This window comes from Triticum aestivum, chromosome 1B, assembly GCF_018294505.1.
Source record: "Triticum aestivum cultivar Chinese Spring chromosome 1B, IWGSC CS RefSeq v2.1, whole genome shotgun sequence".
NCBI lineage: Eukaryota > Viridiplantae > Streptophyta > Magnoliopsida > Poales > Poaceae > Triticum > Triticum aestivum.
In genome coordinates this window covers 657,750,198-657,771,105 of record NC_057795.1, presented here as the reverse complement: position 1 = coordinate 657,771,105, position 20,908 = coordinate 657,750,198, and the positions used below count along the sequence as shown (strand labels likewise).

The window sequence follows — 20,908 nt, the reverse complement described above, 5'->3', positions numbered from 1 at the left end:
AAATATGAAAAATGCAAGTGCATAAACTTAATTACCAGAAATATGCTTGGAAAGGCTACCATTGCGTACAAACTCGAAGCAGAGTGCCGTATGCCTCTTTTCAGCAAGAACTTGCCTCATTTGATATTCAACAACTACTTCCTCTGATTCGTTGCAGAAACCCTTTAGCAGAACGACATTTTGATGCTTGAGCCTCCTAAGGTTTTCAAACTCCTTTTGAAATTCCTTGCTATCAAATGACATGTTATGTAGTTTCTTCACAGCCATCTCTTCTCCGCTTTCACAAACACCCTGTTCAACATCTTTCATTAATATATACTCGGTTTTATTATTGTTCTTTTGTGAGTAATGGTGATATTGTATACTCCTTCCGTTCCAAATTACTTATCTTAGATTTATCTAGATACAACTTAAACTTGCTAAGGTAGGCAATTTCTCCTAATTTTGGGCCTTCTCAATGATTTACTTGGAACCCACGCGTGTAAGTTTTGGCAATGCGTTTTGCTTTGCTGATACGGCGGCTCACCTTAGCAAGGACAGCCTTTTTGGCGTGGCCGTCTGGTCCCACGTTCAGATTCTGGACAGGTGAGGCACCCGGGACCACGCCATCACTCCCACCTCCCATGGGAATCTCGGATTGGTACGACATGTTCATCGCTTCTTTCTAATTGAAAAAATATCTGGATGAAGCACAACCATCGCATTTTCAATAGGACTCGCCTCACCCACCCGGAGGTGGCGGCTCTGGCCTTCGAAGACATCAAGCAAAGGGACCTGCCTTTTGGCCGGTTCCAAGTTGTGGCCGGTGGGCGGAGCCACAGCTCATTAGCATTGGGTTCAAGTGAACCCAATGAAATTTGGCATGTCTCTTATAGATTTATACTAGAGCAAAGAACTGAATCCACTGTTTACTATAGCTGAACCCAATGGTTGATAATTCTGACTACGCCCGGTATTGGTCACGTGGTACCATTTCGGTTGGTCCTTTATAGATAGATTTTGCCAGAAAACTTGGCTCCTCTACATAAAGCTTTTTTCATCTAAAATGAAAAGACAATGCTTTTACCGATTTCTCTTAAAAAAAGAGCTCGATTAACGTACGTTCTACTTCCATCAGAAATATCTGGGACAGTGTAAAAGTTGAAGACTCTGAAAAAGAGATATCTACCTAACGCTCAGAACCAACTGGCCTGAATGTCGAAGCCATGCTCATACATGCGTGTATTTTTCAGGCTTTCAGCGTCATTAGAAATTTAGAATGCTTCCCCACGTTTCATTGGCCACAGACTCGCTTTCTAGGAGGCTGCACGCGTGTAATTAATACCATCACGTTGTTGAAAAGTAAAACAATAGAGATGATAAGTACCTCACGTCAGATATGAGCATGCAACAAATTGAATGTTTTTTATGACAATTCAGGATTTGTTGTCAAAAAATAAACAAAAGTATGAATTTGCCATGCTTACCGACTAAAGTTGTCATCCTCACACTATTAAACTTGCGGCCAAAAATGTTCGATTTGCCATGTACTCGTACCTAACGTTGGAGTTCCATCAGATTCCTAAAACAATCGCACCATGTTAACTATCCCTTCATGTTTGTTGGAGATATATTTGGGTTACATGTGTTTGATAGTTTAGGATTTGTAATTCGTCTTCTATCTTATCTCTAGGAAAGGCGTCTTGCCCTTTAATTCTTGTATTCAAAATATACTCGCCCTCGAGGCTCAATAATATATCCATCATATTCCATCAATCTTCCTCTCTATTCTCTTCTAACATGGTATCCGCCTAACCGATCTAAACTCTAGCCGCCCCTCGTCGCATTCACCCTACACGGGGTGGTCGGCCTCCAAGGCCGCCATCGGGGGCCACGCCGCCCGTATCTAGGGTTCGTCTACCGGTTGTGTTGACCAGCTGTCGAGAGTCTTCTTTCCGATCTCTTGATCTAGATTTTTCTCTCTCTCATCGATCGCTTTGATCGGCGTTTACTTTTTGGTTTTCTGATCTAAGATCGGGTTGCGTTGCCCGCCGCCATCATCGACCCCACATCTCTACTCCGACATCGCGTGACCACCCGGCCTCTTCTTTGACAAGGAGATTTCGCGTGACGCGACAACCCGTCACAGCCGTTGTCTTCACGTCTGCCTGGCTGTCGTCCTACGCTGGCTGTTGCCGCCCCGCTCCGAACAGGATCCCTGCATCACCCACCATCTCTGCCGTCGGCTGCCGACTGGACGGCTCGCCGGCTGCCTCGGGCTCATCGGCACCCTCACCGAGTAACGCCCCTGACCTCGTGTGCGGTCGGATTGATCACCCGCCCACCGCGATCCGCTCCATCCGCGCCCTGAGACTGACCTTATCAGTCGGTTGCACACGCCTCTGCAGATCCCGTGAAGGATGTCCCCGAGTACAGCACGCCCCTCCACCGATCAAGCAATGGGCTGCCGCTGCATCGCCCCATCGGGCCGCAGCGCCGTCGCCCCGTGGTTCTCCCTGCGGCGGCAGCGACTCACGCATTGCCGCTGTGTCGCCCCTTCAGGCCATAGTGTCGTGCCACACGGTCCACGTCGCCGCCCCGAGGCCGTCCCTGCGGTTGCACTGACCCGCTCCACCGCTGCATCGCCCCTTCGGGCCATAGCGCTGCGGCTCTTGGTCCATGCTGCCGCCCTGAGGTTTTTCCACCGTCGCCCTAACTTGCCCGCTGCCGCTGTGTCGCCCTTTTGGGCCGTAGCGCCGCAGCCCATAGTCCACTCCGCCGTCCCTGCACGTTGACTTCCCGTGGTATGCGCCGCGCCGCCTCCCTCGGCACGGGAACACCACCGTCCGCGCAGGTCTTCGTCATGTTGTCGGATTCTTCCCCGCCTCCTTCGAGCATCGCCGCCGCACTCCTAACCCAGCCACTGCCACCGCCGCTCTTCTTTGGAGTTGTTGCCGCTTACTCACCCGAGCCGCGCCGCCCGTCCATCCCCCTTGTTCTTTGTCCAGCACCAGCTCATCGCCAACGTCGTTGACATCTTCCCCGACCACTTCATCTACTCCAACCACCGTTGGCGACATCGACCCCATGTCGATTGGCGCCGCAACCGTCATTGAGTCCTTCTCTGCTGGCCCTTCCGACTCCTCGACATGGCATACAACGCATGCAGGTCCCCATTTACGCATGCTCGTGCTAGCAACACCGATGTGTGCCTTTGTCCACGATGTGTCCCCGGGCCTGGCAAGCCTGGTGCGACGCTTCGTCAACTTCTTCTTCCTTCGTCTACGCATGTACGGTGTTGGCAACATCGATGTGTTCCTTCGTCGATGAATTGTCCCCGGGTTTGGCAAACCCGATGCGACGCTTCGTCAGCATCGTCTTCTTGCTGACGCACCATGATACGTCTCCAACGTATCCATAATTTATGAAGTATTCATGCTATTATATTATCCATCTTAGATGTTCTACATGCATTTATATGCTATTTTATATGATTTTTGGGACTAACCTATTAACCTATAGCCCAGTTTTAGTTTCTGTTTTTTTCCTTGTTTTTGAGTTTTACAGAAAAGGAATACCAAACGGAGTCCAATTGACGTGCCAATTTTTGACGATTGTTTATGGACCAGAAGAAGCCCGCGGAGCATCGGAGATGGGCCAGAAGAGTCCCGAGCCGTCCACGAGGGTGGAGGGCGCGCCATACCCCCCTAGGCGCGCCCCCTATCTCGTGGACAACTCGGAGACCCCCCTGACGTGAAACCGGCGCCAAAAATTCCTATAAATACAAAAACCCCCAGAAAGAAACCTAGATCGGGAGTTCCGCCGCCGCAAGCCTCTGTAGCCACGAGAAATCAATTTATGCCCTCTCTGGCACCCTGCCGGAGGGGCCCATCATCACCGGAGGCCATGGGGGAGGATCTCGGAAGGGCCATCATCGCCATGAAGGCCAAGGACCAGAGGGGGAACGAGGCCATGGAGGAGGAAGCACAAGGGGGAGAACCTCTCCTCTCTCTCAGTGGCGTCGGAGTGCCATCGAGAGGGGAATCATCGCCGCAGTGATCGTCTTCATCAACATCACCATCATCATCATCACCCTCATCTCTTTTACGTGGTCCACTCTCCCGCACCCCGCTGTAATCCCTACTTGAACATGGCGCTTTATGCCACATATTATGATCCAATGATGTGTCGCCATCCTTTGATGTTTTGAGTAGATATCATTTGTCTTTGGGTTGATTGATGATATAGATTGGTACGAGTTGTATGTTTTATTTTGGTGTTGTCATATTGTGCCATCCGTGTCGCGCAAGCGTGAGGGATTCCCGCTGTATGGTGTTGCAATACGTTTATGATTCGCTTATAGTGGGTTGCTTGAGTGACAGAAGCATAAACCCGAGTAAGGGGGTTGTTGCGTATGGTATAAAGGGGACTTGATGCTTTAATGCTATGGTTGGATTTTACCTTAATGATCTTTAGTAGTTGCGGATGCTTGCTAGAGTTTCAATCATAAGTGCATATGATCCAAGAAGAGAAATTATGTTAGCTTATGCCTCTCCCTCATATGAAATTGCAATGACGACTACCGGTCTTGTTAACAATTGCCTAGGATAATTCCGCACACCGATCCATCATTATTCCACACTCGCTATTTATAATATTTAGTAATATATTCTAACTTTATGATAACAACACCTACTTTTATATTTTAGCTCTTCGATATCATGCAAAGTTATCCTCTTCATACCCACAAGTAGTTTTATTTCTTGAGCGAATAGGGCTTGAGCGTAGAGTCGTATAAGTGGCAGATAGGGCTTGAGTGAATATTGATCTTACCTTTATCTCCTTGTGGGTTCGACACTCCATATTTATCACTTCCACCTTTGGAAATTGCTACGATGATTCCCTGTACTTGGGGATTATCAAGCTCTTGTCTGGCGTCGTTGCCAGGGAGCAATAGTGTGGGGTTGATATTCTCGTGTGTGCTTGTTTGCTTTCTTCACTAAGTAGATTTTGTTTTTACTTTTTGTTTCTGTTTAGTTGTGGGTGAAACATACAATTTTTTTAAAATAATGAAAATACAAAAAATTTACTTGCCTCTCATGCCTAAAAAGTTTTTCAAAAAGAGAAGTGATTGGAAAGTTATGCATTGAAGAAGTGAGGATCGACCTTGAGCACTTGTGTTCATACTCATGGAAACAATATAGAATTTTTCATGGAAGTTTCTCTGTAAAAAATTATCCTCTTGTATATATCCATTGTATTATAAAAATAATGTGCCAAGCTTTGGTTTTAGGATGATTAGATTACTTGTTTACTATGTGCAGAAAACAAACAAAAAATTTGGTTGTAGTGCGTGATTTTACATTTTTTACTGGAAGGTCAAATGGGTCTGAAACTTTTTGCACATTACTTATGTATAAAATTTTCAAATTTTCATATTTATTTCATAATTTTTGGATTTACAGAAGTTTACTAAACTTCTAGATTACTACAGACTGTCCTGTTTTTGACAGATTCTGTTTTTCGCGTGTTGTTTGCTTATTTTGATATCCATGGTAGTATCGGGGGGTATGAACCATGGTGAAGTTGGAATACAGTAGATAAAGTGCTAATATTAAATTATAATAAGTTTGCAACAGTACCTAAAGATAGTGATTTGCTTTATTATACTAACGGGTCTGACAAAGTTTTTGTTAAGTTTTGTGTGGATGAAGTGTTCGAAGAATGAGGAGTTACCGATGTGAGAAGAATAAAGAGAGGCAAGAGTTCAATTTTGGGTATGCCTAAGGCACCCCAAGTAAATATTTCAAAGCATACAAAGGATACTCAAGCATCTAAGCTTGTGGATGCCCCGGTTGGCATCCCATCTTTCTTCTTCAACAAATATCAGTATACCTCGGTTTTTGTTTTGTTCACATGATTTGTGTTCTTTGTGTTTTTTTCTTTAAGAACCATGCTAGTATGAGATATCCCTTCATTGATTTATAGAATACTCCATGTGCTTTACTTATATCTTTTATGTATGATCTTATAAAATTACTCTTTGTGCTTCACTTAAATCTTTTGAGTATGGTTTTATAGAATACTTCATGTGCTTCACTTATATATTTTGAGCTTGGATATTGGTTAGTCTATATTAATTGTAGAATGCTCCATGAACTTCACTTATATCTTTTGGAGTATGAATAATACTATCATCTAAAGTGGGTTTGGAAGAGTGTCAACTTTAGGAATTAGTGCCCCCACTATTCTGAATGAGAAGAATTTTGCTTATATGGAGAGTAGTAAAATTTCTATGCTTGTAGATCATGAAAAAAATGCTTTATGTGATGGTTATATTGTTGAACTCATTCATGATGCTACTGAAAATTATTATGAGGGAGGAATACATGCTTGTAGGAGTTGCAATAATATCAAGTTTTCTCTCTATTTGCTTGAAGTTTTGAAGTTATACTTGTTTTACCTTTCTATGCTAGTTGATTCTTGTTCTTATAAATTGTGTGCTCATAAAATCCCTAGGCATAGGAAGTGGGTTAGATTTAAATGTGCTAGTCATATTTTTCATGATGCTCTCTTTATGTTTCAATTCTTATCTTTTATGTGAGCATCATTGAAATCATCATGCCTAGCTAAAAGGCATTAAAGAAAAGCGCTTGTCGGGAGACAATCCAATATTTGCCTTTACTGTTTTTGTGTGTTTACATGATTAAGCTACTGTAGTAATCATGTTTTATAGTTTTTGTTTCAATAAAGTGCCAAGTAAGACCTTTGGGAAGACTTGGGTGAAAGTTAATGTGATCTTTCTGTAAAACCAGAAACTTTGCACTCACGAGATTAGCTGTCATTTTTTTACAGAAGAATGATTTTTAGTTGATTATTTTTGCAGAAGATTAATAGACAAATTCCTCACGTCCATCAATTTATTTCATAATTTTTGGAGTAACAGAAGTATGGTTGTTGTTCAGATCAATATAGACTATTCTGTTTCTGACAGATTCTGTTTTCATTGCATAGTTTGCTTATTTTATAATTTCTATGGCTTATGTTTATCAATATAAATTGTAGAAATGATATGATACAGTAGGCATTGTGTGAGAACAATTATGAACCTTGTCTTTGACAGTACTAAAGTGAATGGTTTACTCTTTATCATACTAACCTATCTCACGAAGTTCCGTTAAGTTTTGTGTGATTGAAGTTTTCAAGCTTTGGCTGAGATATCGATATGAGGAAAATAAGGAGTGGAAAGATGCTAAGCTTGGGGATGTCCAAGGCACCTCAAAGTAATATTTAAGGAATAATCAAGCACCTAAGCTCGGGGATGCCCTGGAAGACATCCCCTCTTCCGTCTTTAAAACTATCGGTATACTTTACTCGGAGCTATATTTTTATTCGTCACATGATATATGTTTTGCATGGAGCGTATTTTTAATTTTACTTGTTGTTTGAATAAAACCATTGAATCTGAAATCTTGAATGAAAAAGAATTCTCACATGGCTAGTTAATTATTTGGCTGCTCAGTATTCTTCACTTATATTTTTTTTAGAGTAGTTTGTCATTTAATCATGTGTTTTACGTATATCCTATGAGTAAATGGTTGAATGAATTGAATATCATAAATCTAAATTTATATATGTTTCATATGCTTATAACATGAGGAGTAATGACTTCACACATAATAAATATAGGTAGTAAACTTATTGAAACTTAGCAAACACAACATTGATCACTTGAACAATTCATGAAAAAATATTAAAGGAAGAGAGATTTCACATATAAATATACTATCTTGAACATTTTTTGTAATTGCGAGCACTCATTAAAATATGACATGCTAAAGGGTTAATGTTGTACAAGGAAGGCAACTTAATGGATTATGTTTTCCTATATCCTAAACGTTATATTGTCTTGGATTCAACATGTTGAGCTTGCCTTTCCCTCTCATGCTAGCCAAATTCTTTGCACCAAATAGACATACTACTTGTGCTTTCAAAATCTCTTAAACCAGTTTTGCCATGAGAGTCCACCATACCGACCTATGAATTGAGTAAGATCTTCAAGTAAGTTGTCATCGTGCATGCAATAAAACTTGCTTCTTAAATATGTATGATCTATTAGTGCGAAGAAGAAAATAAGCTTTATATAAACTTGTGATAGAGAAGAAATAAAAGTGACGGACTGCATAATAAAGGTATTTATCACAAGCGGCAATATGAAGTGACGTTCTTTTGCATTAAGATTTTGTGTGTCCAACCATAAAAGCGCATGACAACCCCTGCTTCCCTCTACGAAGTGCCTATCATTTACTTTTATCTTCTACCCTTATACAAGAGTCATGATGATCATCACCTTTCCTTTTTTTACACTTTTTCTTTTGGCAAACATTTTGTGTTGGAGCGATCCGAATATATATACCCACTTGGATATAGGTTTTCATAAATTATTGTGGTTGACATTACCCTTGAGGTAAAAGGCTGGGAGGCGAAACTATAAGCCCCTATTTTTCTCTATGTCCGATTAAAACTTTAAACCCTAAATATCACATGAATATTAGCAATTGTGAATGACTAAATATACGTGGAGTTTGCTGAATCAAAGCTCTTACATAGACCCTTCCCGAAAATAAGATGAATTGCAGTTGTTTGACTAAGAGTATGGTTTGTTAGTTTCAAGAATGTTTATGATCTATACTTTAATGTGTGAATAGCTTGTTACTTGATCATGAGAAGTTTTATGAGTTGAGCTACTGCTATGTTATATAATGATGCTAGAAAATTTGATTGAAATTATCATTGATCAAACTTGTGCACCTGCTAGCATTCACACTTCATAAATTATTTCTTTTATCATTTAACTACTCGAGGACGAGCAGGAATTAAGTTTGGGGATGCTGATACGTCTCCAACGTATCTATAATTTATGAAGTATACATGCTATTATATTATCCATCTTAGATGTTTTATATGCATTTATATACTATTTTATATGATTTTTGGGACTAACCTATTAACCTAGAGGCCAGTGCCAATTTCGGGTTTTTTCCTTGTTTTGAGTTTTACAGAAAAGAAATACCAAACGGAGTCCAACTGACGTGCCAATTTTTGACGATCTTTTATGAACCAGAATAAGCCCACGGAGCATCGGAGATGGACCAGAAGAGTCCCGAGCCATCCACGAGGGTGGAGGGTGCACCCTACCCCCTGGGCGCTCCCCCCTATCTCGTTGACGACTCGGAGACCCCCCTGACGTGAAACCGACGTTAAAAATTCTTATAAATATAGAAACCCCCCAAAAGAAACCTAGACCGGGAGTTCCGCCGCCGTAAGCCTCTATAGCCACGAGAAATCAATCTAGGCCCTCTCTGGCACCCTGCCAGAGGGGGCCATCATCACCGGAGGCCATGGGAGAGGATCTCGAAGGGGCCATCATCACCATGAAGGCCAAGGACCAGAGAGGGAACCTCTCCTTCTCTCCCTCGATGGCATCGGAGTGCCATCGGGAGGGTAATCATCGCCGCGGTGATTGTCTTCATCAACATCACCATTATCATCACCACCCTCATCTTTTTTACGCGGTTCACTATCCCGCACCTCGCTGTAATCCCTACTTGAACATGGTGCTTTATGCCATATATTATGATCCAATGATGTGTTGCCATCCTTTGATATTTTGAGTAGATATCCTTTGTCTTTGGGTTGATTGAAGATATAGATTGGTATGAGTTGTATGTTTTATTTTGGTGCTATTTTATTGTGCCCTCCGTGTCGCGCAAGCGTGAGGGATTCCCGCTGTAGGATGTTGCAATAAGTTTATAATTCGCTTATAGTCTGTTGCTTGAGTGACAGAAGCATAAACCCGAGTAAGGAGGTTGTTGCGTATAGAACAAAGGGGACTTGATGCTTTAATGTTATGGTTGGGTTTTACCTTAATGATCTTTAGTAGTTGCAGATGCTTGCTAGAGTTTCAATCGTAAGTGCATATGATCCAAGAAGAGAAAGTAGGTTAGCTTATGCCTCTCCTCATATGAAATTGCAATGACGACTACCGGTCTTATTAACAATTGCCTAGGATAATATCGCACACTCATCCATTATTATTGCACACTCGCTATTTATAATATTTAATAATATATTCCAACTTTATGATAACAACATCTACTTTTATATTTTAGCTGTCCGATATCATGCAAAGTTATCCTCTTCATACCCACAATGTAGTTTTATTTCTCGTTTCTAGTTGGAAGCAAACGTTCGGTGTACGTAGAGTCGTATCAGTGGCAGATAGGGCTTGAGCGAATATTGATCTTACCTTTAGCTCCTTGTGGGTTTGACACTCCATACTTATCACTTCCACCTTTGGAAATTGCTACGATGATTCCCTTCACTACTTCGACACCATTGTGCCCATGACCAACTCGACGCCTCCTTGCGCCCACGGCTCCATGGTGACTTCCTCAACACCGTCTACCCCGACTCGACATCGACCACGACATACTTCGCACGGCTAGCTCAACCATAACTACACTACGAATGTCGTTGTCGTCGATGAACTCCGGTGTGTTGTGTGATGAATTATGTAGCTAGAACGGCTTCCATGTGGGCATAGATGACATGAGAAGACTTATCGAAGACAATATGCCGCTTCGGCTGCCACCAATGACTTGCAGCGCACACTGAGAGCAGGGGCACCCTAAACCATCCTTATATGTTGGGGCGGACGACTGATCATTAACCGGTTAAAAAACCGACCCAGACGGGTGCTTCAAACATATTCAAATGCCCGGACTGACCGGCACCCTCTCATATCCAGCCCAAATATAAGGCATATATGAAGAGAGCCACGTCAGACTGATGGCCGGGTCCCTCAGGAGCACACTCCAAAACCCGACGGTCCGAAGCCTGTCTCTTTCGTCACCGCGCAGCGCCGCTTCGGCGTGTCGCATAGTGCCCTAGCCTGGCTATTTAAGCCGGCCGCCGGCACCAAAACCCTACCCATCCACATTTCCCTCCTTCCGGCCGCCGCCGCCGCTGCCACTTTCCACTCGTCGTCCACCACCACTAATAGCCATACCCCCACGCCGCCGGTAAAGAGCTACCCATATCTAACGTCGGAGCACCGGCTGCAACTCCTTGAGCAGATCCGAGCAAGGCACGAAGCCCAGATTGCCGCGGGGCTACCTCCAGACACGGTGGATCCAGAGGACTTGAAGGAGGAGGAGGTGGTGGAGGTGGAGGAGGATCATGAGGACGCAGAGCGGCAGGAGGACGAGGAGGTCATGTGGGACGCTGGGGACGCGCATCTACAGGCGGAGCAGCAGGCGATCCTTGTTTTTCTCCGGTCAAAATCGGCGGCGGAGGCCAAGCGTCGTCGTCTACAGGAGGCGGAGGAGGAGCATGCCGCGGACGTCGACGAGATGCTCGCGTATATGGATGAGGAGCCGGAGCCCTCCTACACGCCCATCTACCCGGCGCCCAGCAATGATGTCGTGGACATCTTCGATGATGAAACGTATGTAGGCTAGCGTGATGCATAGTACATATGAATTTCTTTTACATGATTTACATGATACATGGTCATTACTACGCAAGGAGGATCGGGCGCCCACGGTCTTTGGGTGCAACCAATAGAAGATGGTCTTTTGGGGTTTGTTCAACCAATTTGGTTGGCGGCCTACTAGTAGGATTTGTGATGCATGAAGCTCATTTTCCTATGATTCTTTATTTTTCAATTTGCCCTTGGGGCAGTCATGTGGGACAATTTATTGGTTGAACTTTGTTATGGTCGGATGATGAACTTTCATATGATAAATAAATGATTGTGTGTATCACTCGATGCAGAGGCCGAGGGATGTCCCCTCTTTTCAAAAAGAGTATAGATTTAATAAAAGATGAAATATGAGATACTCAAATGCATAACATTAAATATGAGGTCTGCTTGATTAGTGTCCACGGACGCGTCCGGTCGCGTTTCGTGGGTAGGTGGGAGACCGGATTTGCGAAGTCCCTAACAGTCTCTCCCGGCTCGCGTCCTATGTAACAACGGCCTCGGCAAGGTTGAAGCCGAAGAAAGAGACTAAGAGGCTGCCTACTGATCCAGCACCGCTACCGCCATCGAGACTGGAGAAGAAATATCGCCGATGGCATGGATAATGCTGATGTACTCCCTCCGTTCCTAAATATAAGTTTTTTAGAGATTTCAACAAATGACTATATAAGAAGCAAAATAGATGAATCTACACTCTAAAATATGTCTATATACATCCGTATGTTGTAGTCCATTTGAAATGTCTAAAACGACTTATATTAAGGAACAGAAGGAGTACATGCTTCGACGACGTTAAGGAACCAGGAACCGCTTCAGCGAATCCATAATACACAGAGCAGCCTTATATCCGGCAGCGGAATGATGTCTCTGATCGGAGCTGATGTCACCAGAAGTTGTCCAAGCAACGGCACCAGCCTCACTAAGAGCATCTCCAACAGGCGCGCAAAACAAGCATCGCATCGCAATCCATTTTAGCGCGCGCGTAATCGCTAGTGTGTCTCTAGCGGGCGTGCAATAATCGCGCGCGCGGCATATAGAGTTGGGCGCGCGGTCCGAATCGCTATCGTGCGCTGCGTATTTGGGGAGCTGGCTTCCGCGCGCGGCACACAAAAGCGCTCGCGCCGCACTCTCTCCCCCGCGCCACCTTCACGCCGCACACACCGGCGCCGGCGAGCTGACCCAATGGACCCACGCGCCGGCACTCCCCTCACCCCATCCTACAGCCGCGAACCCTCCAGCGCCGCCGCCACCGCCGCCGCAAACCCTAGCGCTGGGAGCGTCGGCCACACCTTCGCAGGAGCTCCTTCGAGCATCGGCCTCGCGCGCCCCCTCTTCATGCCGCTGCGAATGACCTCGGCGGCTGGTGGCGTCGTGCCGGCGCCCGCCGTGATGAAGAACAAGGCGACGGACGACTCCGGCACCTCGAAGTTCCCAAATGCGCCGCGGCCGAAGAAGGGCAAGACATCCGCGAAGAAGAAGAAGACGACGGACGGCTCCGGCACCTCGAAGGCGCCGAGGAAGAAGCTTGCAGGGCGTGTGACGAGCGCGGCGGCTACCGAAGCGCTGGCGATCGCACTTGTTGAGCCGGCGACCGACGCGCACCATGTGTTCGACGATATGCCCCAAAGGTAAAAAAATCCCGAACTCCTTTTCCTTCTTTATTTTTTGAATGCATACATATAGATAGCTTATTGCATTGTTCTATATACTTTGTAGTGTGAACGATGATGCATACATGTCAACTATGGGTGTTGGCTCGAACAATTCGCATTGGTCTCAAACCAATGACATGCATTTTGAAGACCATGAATTCGAGGTGGACGAGGATGGTGAGGGCATTGTCGACGCACTGAAAGGAAGAGCGGGCAAACACCAATGCCGAAGACATCTTACTATGCAATACTTGGTTGCAAGTGTCGAGGGATCCATCCATTGGAGGTGATCAAAGTAGAGATGCTTATTGGCTCCGGATGAAAGAACACTTTGATCTTTGCAACATGAGTGGAATTGACCGCTCCGCACAATCACCTTGGTCGACCATCAATAGGGATTGTCAACAATGGTTGGCCGCACAAAAAGCGGTTGACAAGTTGAACCCAAGTGGCACCAATGATGATGATAGGGTAAGTGTGGTTTTATCATTCCTCATGTTCACATCATGCTTGTTGTTGGTGTTTCTTGTGCTAACTTGTTTTGTTTTCATGTAGTTAAACATTGCAAAAAACTTGTTCAAAGGAGAGGAGAAGAGGACCAAGAAGGGGAAGATCAAGAAAGGAAGGCCATTTTCCTTGCCTCATTGCTATGAAGTATTGAAGGATGATGAGAAATGGAAGAAGCGTGAGGATATTGATGATTTGGATTTGAGCAAAAAAACACAAGCAAACAATTAATTTGGAAGATGATGATGAGGATGATGCATCAAGTGAAGATGGCAAGAGAAGCCCCACCCCAAACTCGGTTTCATACTCGAAGCCAAAACGACCGGATGGCACGAAGAAGGACAAAGAAAAGAAGAAGAGGAAAGGAGATGATGAGATAAAAAAATGCTATAGAAGCAATTGTCAACGCAAGAAGAGAAGCCAACAAGGTGAGGAAAATGACAAGGAACCAAGATGCCGCGGCCGAGGAGAGGAGGTTGGCGGCCGAGGAGAGGAAAGTGGCATTGGAGGAGAGGAAGATGGCGATGGAGGAGCGAGCTAAGTTGTTGGAATGAGAGAAGCACTTGTTCTTCTTGGACACATCTTTGTGCAATGATGCGCAAAAGAAGTATGTCAACCTTGCCCGTGAAGAAGTCTTGATCCAAAAAAGAACCATGATTGGCGCATGGGTGGCGGTGGCCTTGGCGGTATTGGTGGCGGTGGCGGCATGGATGCCGATGGCTTTGGCGGCATGGGTTCCGTGGGTGGCTTTGGAGCTATCTTGGGCGGCATGGGTTTCATGGGTGGCTTTGGAGCTACCATGGAGACAATGAGAGGCATGGGTGGCTTTGGAGCACCTCCGGGCGGCTTGGAAAGCATGGGTGGCATGGGTGGCATGAGTTTTGCGTCTCTCATTGGGGGCATGGGTGCCCCTCCGGACGCCGGTTTGCCACCTTCGCATGAAGATGCCATTCAAGATCTTGACAACACCTTCTGAGCTTCACGTGATGATGATACGACGTGCAACAATGAAGAGGAGGAGGAAGAATCGTCTTCGGAGGAAGAGATGAAGATGAAGACGAGGAGAGGCTTGATTCTTGTGTCTTTCGTTTGTGTCATCATAAACTTGGTTTGCATGTTGAACTTGGTTTAATTATTATGTTGTGGGCATGAATTTGAACTTGTGTGCATGAACTTTTGGGCACGAACTTGGTTGGAATGATGTTTGTGATTCAATATATGTCATGTGTTTTGTGTTGAAGTGTGAAATTTGTTCCCAAAGTAAGAACAAATATGTGCGTCGGCTGCTCGCGCGCGCTGCATTTTAGCGCTACTGCAGGAGCAAGCGTTGCGCGACGCACCAAACCCGGCGTTGCGCGCGTCGCAAACCAGATTTTAGCGCGCCGCGCATTGGGCGCCTGTTGGAGATGCTCTAAGGCCCCATTTGGTTCAAAAGGATCCCGAGGGGATCCCAGCCTTTTCCACGGGTGGGCAAACCACAGGGTAAGTTGGGCCCGGGTAAGTAAACAGACCCATTTGGTAGGATGCGAGGGGAGAAGATCCCTGGCCTTACCACGACCCGTCCCCGGGTCTGATCTCCCAGCGTCGACAAGTCAGGGAGAAAACCCTTGTCTCCTTCGCTTGCGACTCTCTCCTCGCAACCGAGGGACCGAGAGCCAATGGCGTCCGCCTCCAGCCTCCGTGCTTCCTCGTCCGATGATTGGAAAGCGACACCCCCACGGCCTCGCTCAACAACCGCCTCCACGCGCAGCTCCTCCGGCACCGGCGGCGGCGGCGAAGGCGACAGACCAGGTCATCATCCAACCAACTCCCTCAACCTGAAACTTTTCTAGCATTTTTTGGGGACGTGATCTTCTCCCCTCTCCCCTGCCGTCCAAACTGACGTGCTGATATCTCCGTGGTGGGAGGAGAGGATCCCCGGCGTCCATGGAAATGCCCCCGTGGGAGATTAGGGCCCTGGGTTACCTCCCCATTGCAACCAAATTAGGCCTAAGAGAACGGTGTCCCCATAGACCGTTGGGCAGGCCTCCAGGTTGAAAGGGGCAAGCAGCCAAGTCTCCGGCGTGCAAGCAATTGAAAGGAAAAACATCACCGAGAAGATGAAGGAATACCAAAGGTAGCAGGAGAAACATGTATTCCTTTTATTTTCAAAATGGCAGTTATCCTGCATTCATTAAAAAAAGGAGTTGCCGGTTATTTAGAAAAAACCGAGTGAAAACCAGATTGTTCAGTTGATTATGGAGAACCGGGCTGTGCCATGCATTCTCCTTTGACCACTAGTAGTTAATGGAGAGCCAAGCATCATTTTGCTAGTTAATGGAGAGCCAAGCATCATTTTGCAGGGGCAAACAACCGGCAAGCAGGAGCGTCCTGGACTTTGCCCCGGCTCAACCGGTCGAGCTGGCTTCGCCACTGGAACCGGGCAAAACAATCACAACCGTAAAGCGGCACACAAGGTTCCCCACACACCACTCTAGAGAGGGTCTCACGAGTCAGCACACAGATGTCATCGTCATCATTCTTCCCCTAAAGGCATCATCGCTATCCCTAAACCCTGAGCAAACGACTTCGACTTCAGCGTAGGCGATCATCGACCCAACCCACACTGAAGAGGCCATGTGAAGACGCATGAAGATCCGCGCCAAACCCAACCACCTGCGACCCTACATCGCAGCTCCGACCACGAAGGAGAACTAGGCACGGCTGGCGCCGCAGAAGATCATTGAACGAACCACCTGCTGCTTGTCATCGTATACCAACGGGCCCCGCCACTGCAGCTTGAACTTCACAGTAACAAACTAGCCGAGGCAATCCTGCGGACATGTCGGAGAAGAGCCGACTACCTCAACCATAACCACATCTCCGACACTACTCGCCCCATCATCGTTGCCACAGAAGTCTCGACGCCAACACCACCGTCTTCCACTGGTCCCGCTCGCCAACATCCAACTCCAAAGACAAAGCCCCCAGGAGAGAGAACGACACCAAGGCGATGCCATCGTCTGATCAAACAAGATCAAAGGGTTTCCCCGGAGCTGCAGTGATCCGCCCTGGGGGGGTGCGACAGTAGTAGAGCGATGCCTCCAAGAAGGTCACGGCCACAACCAAGACATGGTTTTCACCCAAGCTCCCGACACCACCTCATCTGCATATCATCTCACAACGGCACCCACCTTGCACTACCACCGAGCCAGCTCATAGTCGAAGAAGCCCATCGTTGAACCGCCAACCATTGACCGAAAGCTGAGTCACCGGACGCAACACGAATCTCCTGTCCATGCCGAGCAGCACGCCGACGGGACAAGAGATATGCTGCCCGAGGCCATGAACCACCTCGGTTCCTGGCCGCGACCAAGCTCGCACGCGCACCACGCCCGCTAGAGAATGCAGAAGATCCAGCAGCCTCAGGCGCGCCCCTGCTCCTTCACAACGAAGCGGCTCCACCGGGCCACCTCGGGCTGCCGCCCGAGCAGCAGCCAACCCCCTGCCATCGCACCTACCGGAGCGCCAGATCCGCGCCGAACCCCTTAGCACGCCCCCGCCCGCGTGCCCATGGCCACCTCCAGGCTCCAGTCATCCGCTGCACCTCCCGCCTAGCGCCCCCGCGCCGCACGCGCGCCTTGCGAGAGGGAGGAGGGCCCCGCCACTGCCATTGCCGCGCGGGCTTTGCCGGAGGCGCCCTCCGGCGGCGGCGAGGGGTAGTAGGTGGCCGGCGGCGTTGATTTGGGGTGCGCCTGGGACACTCGCGGGGAGCATCACGGGGACTGCTGCGTGGTAGATGAAACACGTATTCCATCTACACCCACCCGCTTGGACAGAACCGTGGATGGAGATGAAGCACAAAAACGCTCTCCGGAGAAGATTTTGTGGGGAATCAACCGGAGAGCAAAACCAGACGTAGCAGGGATTTTTATATACTAAAAGAAAAAGAACTACGACACAACAATCAGCCGATTTGAGAACTCCCGATAGAACGCATAGCAGGCAGTGACGAATCAGCCATCCGTCTTGTAGTGTGTTGAAAAAAAGCCATCCGTCTTCATCGGTACGATCTTCTTCCTGCTCTCCTCGTTTCCTCCCCTTCCAGCCCTCCGCCGATCTCTCTCCCCTGGCCCCTCCCCTCTCCTATCCGGCTCGGCCGGCGGCGAGTAGAGCGAGGGACCCATCCCTTTCTTCTTCATAGCTGTAGTTTGTAGTTTGCCTGCGTTCTTTATGGCGTTTTGAGGTGTCGTCTCGTGGGGAGGAGGCTCCGGCAAGACCAGTGCGTTGCTGGGCTTCATTAAGCGGCGGCCAGCGTCTTTCTCGGCGTCGGATCCGCTTCGTTCTGGTTTGTTTCTTCGCCTAATAACCTCCCTAATATTCTCTGGTGCTCATCCAAAATTTGTCTCACGGTCCACACTTAATAACTACACAACGTATACTATTAGGACGCCGATAACTGCCACACGTGTGGTATATTCGACATGTGTCCACACATCATGTGTGGTGTGAGTAGGAGGCAGCCCACACGGGTTGTGTGTGGGCGAACATTAGAATTGTCCACACGTGTGGGCGCGGCTGCTTCGTGCCACACACCAATAAATACTACTCATCTTCACCCCGTTTGTGTGGCACGAAGCAAAAATGCCCACATTTCCTGACGCGGCTACGTTAGGAACACCGCGGGATGACGATTTAGTTGTCAATCTGGTTGGCAGATGTAGTTATGCGGGATGGCAAGTGTAGTTGTAAAAGTATGGCAACTCTATCTGTTTTGGTTAATTATAGTTGACATGTCTAATTTATGGTAGTTGCCGCGTGTAATCAAACTGTAGTTGTCATTTGGATTAACTACTTGCCACATATGGTCAAACAGTAGTTGCCATGTGTGTTTACCTAGTTGCCACGTGTGGTTCAATCATAATTGTCATGTATTGTTAATCACAGTTGCCATGTGTGTTTATCTGGTTGCCACGTACGCGTAACTGCAGTAGTCATCTAACAAAATATCACAGTTGTCATGCGTGTTTACCTAGTTGCCACGTTCGCCTAACTGCAGTTGCCATCCACATCATAGGAGTGTCGTGTGGGCGAAAAGCAGTTTGCCCACACGCGCACGAAGTAGGTGGCTGTCTGTGTGGGTAGAAACTAGTTCACCCACACAGCGCAGCTGGCAAACACAATGGTGCGAGCGTGTAGGCAAACTCTCCAACGCCACACACCAGCCCTGTTCTACGTGGCACACGAAATCTACCTTTTCATGTCAAGATTCGTACAAAAGACAATGAACGACGATCTAAGTGTGTGGGCGAGTTAGAGAACGCCCACACGTGTAGGCGTTAGTGTTTCCGTACTATTATTGTTTCCGCATTTAAGGCAAAAATGTTGTGTTCATAGTCATACCTTGTAAACTGTCCCGAATGCACCACTTCCAATTACCAGTGTTTCGTCGAAATCCTTTGTAATATGTCTTATAAATTGGTGCGACAGCTTGCAGGGCTGATCACTTTCGAGGTCTCTCTTGTTCACCATGCTACCGCTCCTGATCTCTGCCATTCGTCCTGTCGAGCTTTTGCAACTACACGCACAAAACAAGTTATCGTCATATACAAGGTACCCCCTCCATAAAAAATATAAAAGCGTTTAGATCAAATACTTCTTTTTTTTTTGCGAAAAAGATCACAGGCTTATATTGCAAAATCTGGAGCAGTACAAAGGACCCCGAAAGCAAATAAAATTACAAACAGGTCCTCAGACCACACAACGAGAACTGAAGTCCACGAGTTGGTGGCGCGCCGTCGTCCTCGCCGCTCCATCGCCGGAGCAAGCACCCTTTTTAAGACGACCGTGACGAACGGGAAGTCTCCAATCTTCGGCCGCAAAGGACCAGCACCCCGGGAGATCAGCCATCGCTGTCGAATCCACTCCATAAACCTGAGATCCACCCCTACAAGCACAGCAGCACCCCACCCCCGCGCCGTCGATGGGGAAGACGCCGGCGCGTCGACGAAGAGGAGGGGTAGGAGAGTACTCACATGGCGAAGACGGCAACGTCGCATCGCCGTCCAGCCCGAGGAGGCAAGAACTCGTGCGGCCCGGAGACCCACGAGGAACAAAATATCCCTCCGATCCGTTGATGCCACCAACGAAGGAGGGATCCCAGCCACCAGCCGATCCGCAGAACGGCGAGAAAAGCACGCCGCCTACATGCCGACACGTCCAGCGCCGGCAAGGGGGAGGGGGAGGGAAGACGGCGGATTTATTCAACGCAAGCGACGGCGAACCAACCACCAACTCGACGCCGCCGGGGACTACACCTACCCTATCTACACGCCGGAGGCAGGGAAACGGGATCCCCGCCTCCTCCCGCCGCCGAAGCGAGCGGAGGAGGCAGGGATCCGCGCCCTCACCGGCGGGATTTGGGGATCGAGCCGGCCGCTCCCTTTTCGCCTCTCTGATACTAGATCAAGTACTTAATTACATAGAATTAACATCCTGGTGAGTTGATATTAGATATTTCATCATACATAAGAATTTTGCTCATAGCCGCTGATGAAGATTTGTGCTAATTAAAAGAAACGCTGAAACGTATGCAAGAAGCTGGTAAATCGCACCTGGAAACAGAGCAGTAGTAAAAAGGACACCGCCCTGGACAACAAAGAGAACACCAAGGCCACCAGCAGCACCGCTGTACGGTTTGTGTAGATGAAGAAACTACCGGGAACCAGACGGAAGAGTGAGTAACCTTTTTTGAGAGAGAAGCAAGAATGAGTAGCTTGGCTCTTTATCGATGGGAGAAGCATCAGGGCCAGATCAGAGATTAAGATACCGCAATACGCGACAATATTATTATTTTTTGACGGTCAAGAAGCAAGAAGATTTCTCCAGAAAAAAAAAAGAGGCGAGAAGATTAATTAAACGACAAACTTTTTTTAAGGGAACTATAAACGACAAGCTTAGATGGCTAACCGAAGACTTTTAGCGGTCCCCTCACTAAGACACTAACCCCTGTCCATAGGTAGTTTTTTTTGCGAATAGTCTCAGTTTTTCTCGTGTGGCTAGTATACGTCTCACCGTTTATTTATCGTGCTCCTGATCAGACGTTTACATCCCACCTAATTTTTATTTTTGCTTGCTCCCGATCGAATCTAAGAAAAATAAAAAGGTCCTGCCCACATGTGTGGCATACTAGTCATCCGTTCACACACAGGGTGCGGTGTGAGCATGAGGTAGCCCGCACGGGCTG

At 47.1% G+C, this 20,908-nt stretch overlaps 1 protein-coding gene across 1 annotated transcript in view; it reads right to left on the bottom strand.

The window, feature by feature from the left end:
• LOC123145867 (uncharacterized) overlaps window positions 1-20,506 on the bottom strand; it is a 58,390-nt gene extending 37,884 nt beyond the window's left edge. Inside the window, exons 1-3 of the mRNA XM_044565379.1 lie at window positions 20,277-20,506; window positions 19,066-19,240; window positions 36-291 (exon numbers count right to left, since the gene is read on the bottom strand). Coding sequence (XP_044421314.1) covers window positions 36-291; window positions 19,066-19,218 — 409 coding nt within the window. The 5' untranslated portion in view covers window positions 19,219-19,240; window positions 20,277-20,506. The remainder of the gene's footprint in view (window positions 1-35; window positions 292-19,065; window positions 19,241-20,276) is intronic.
• Window positions 20,507-20,908: the final 402 nt, after the last annotated feature.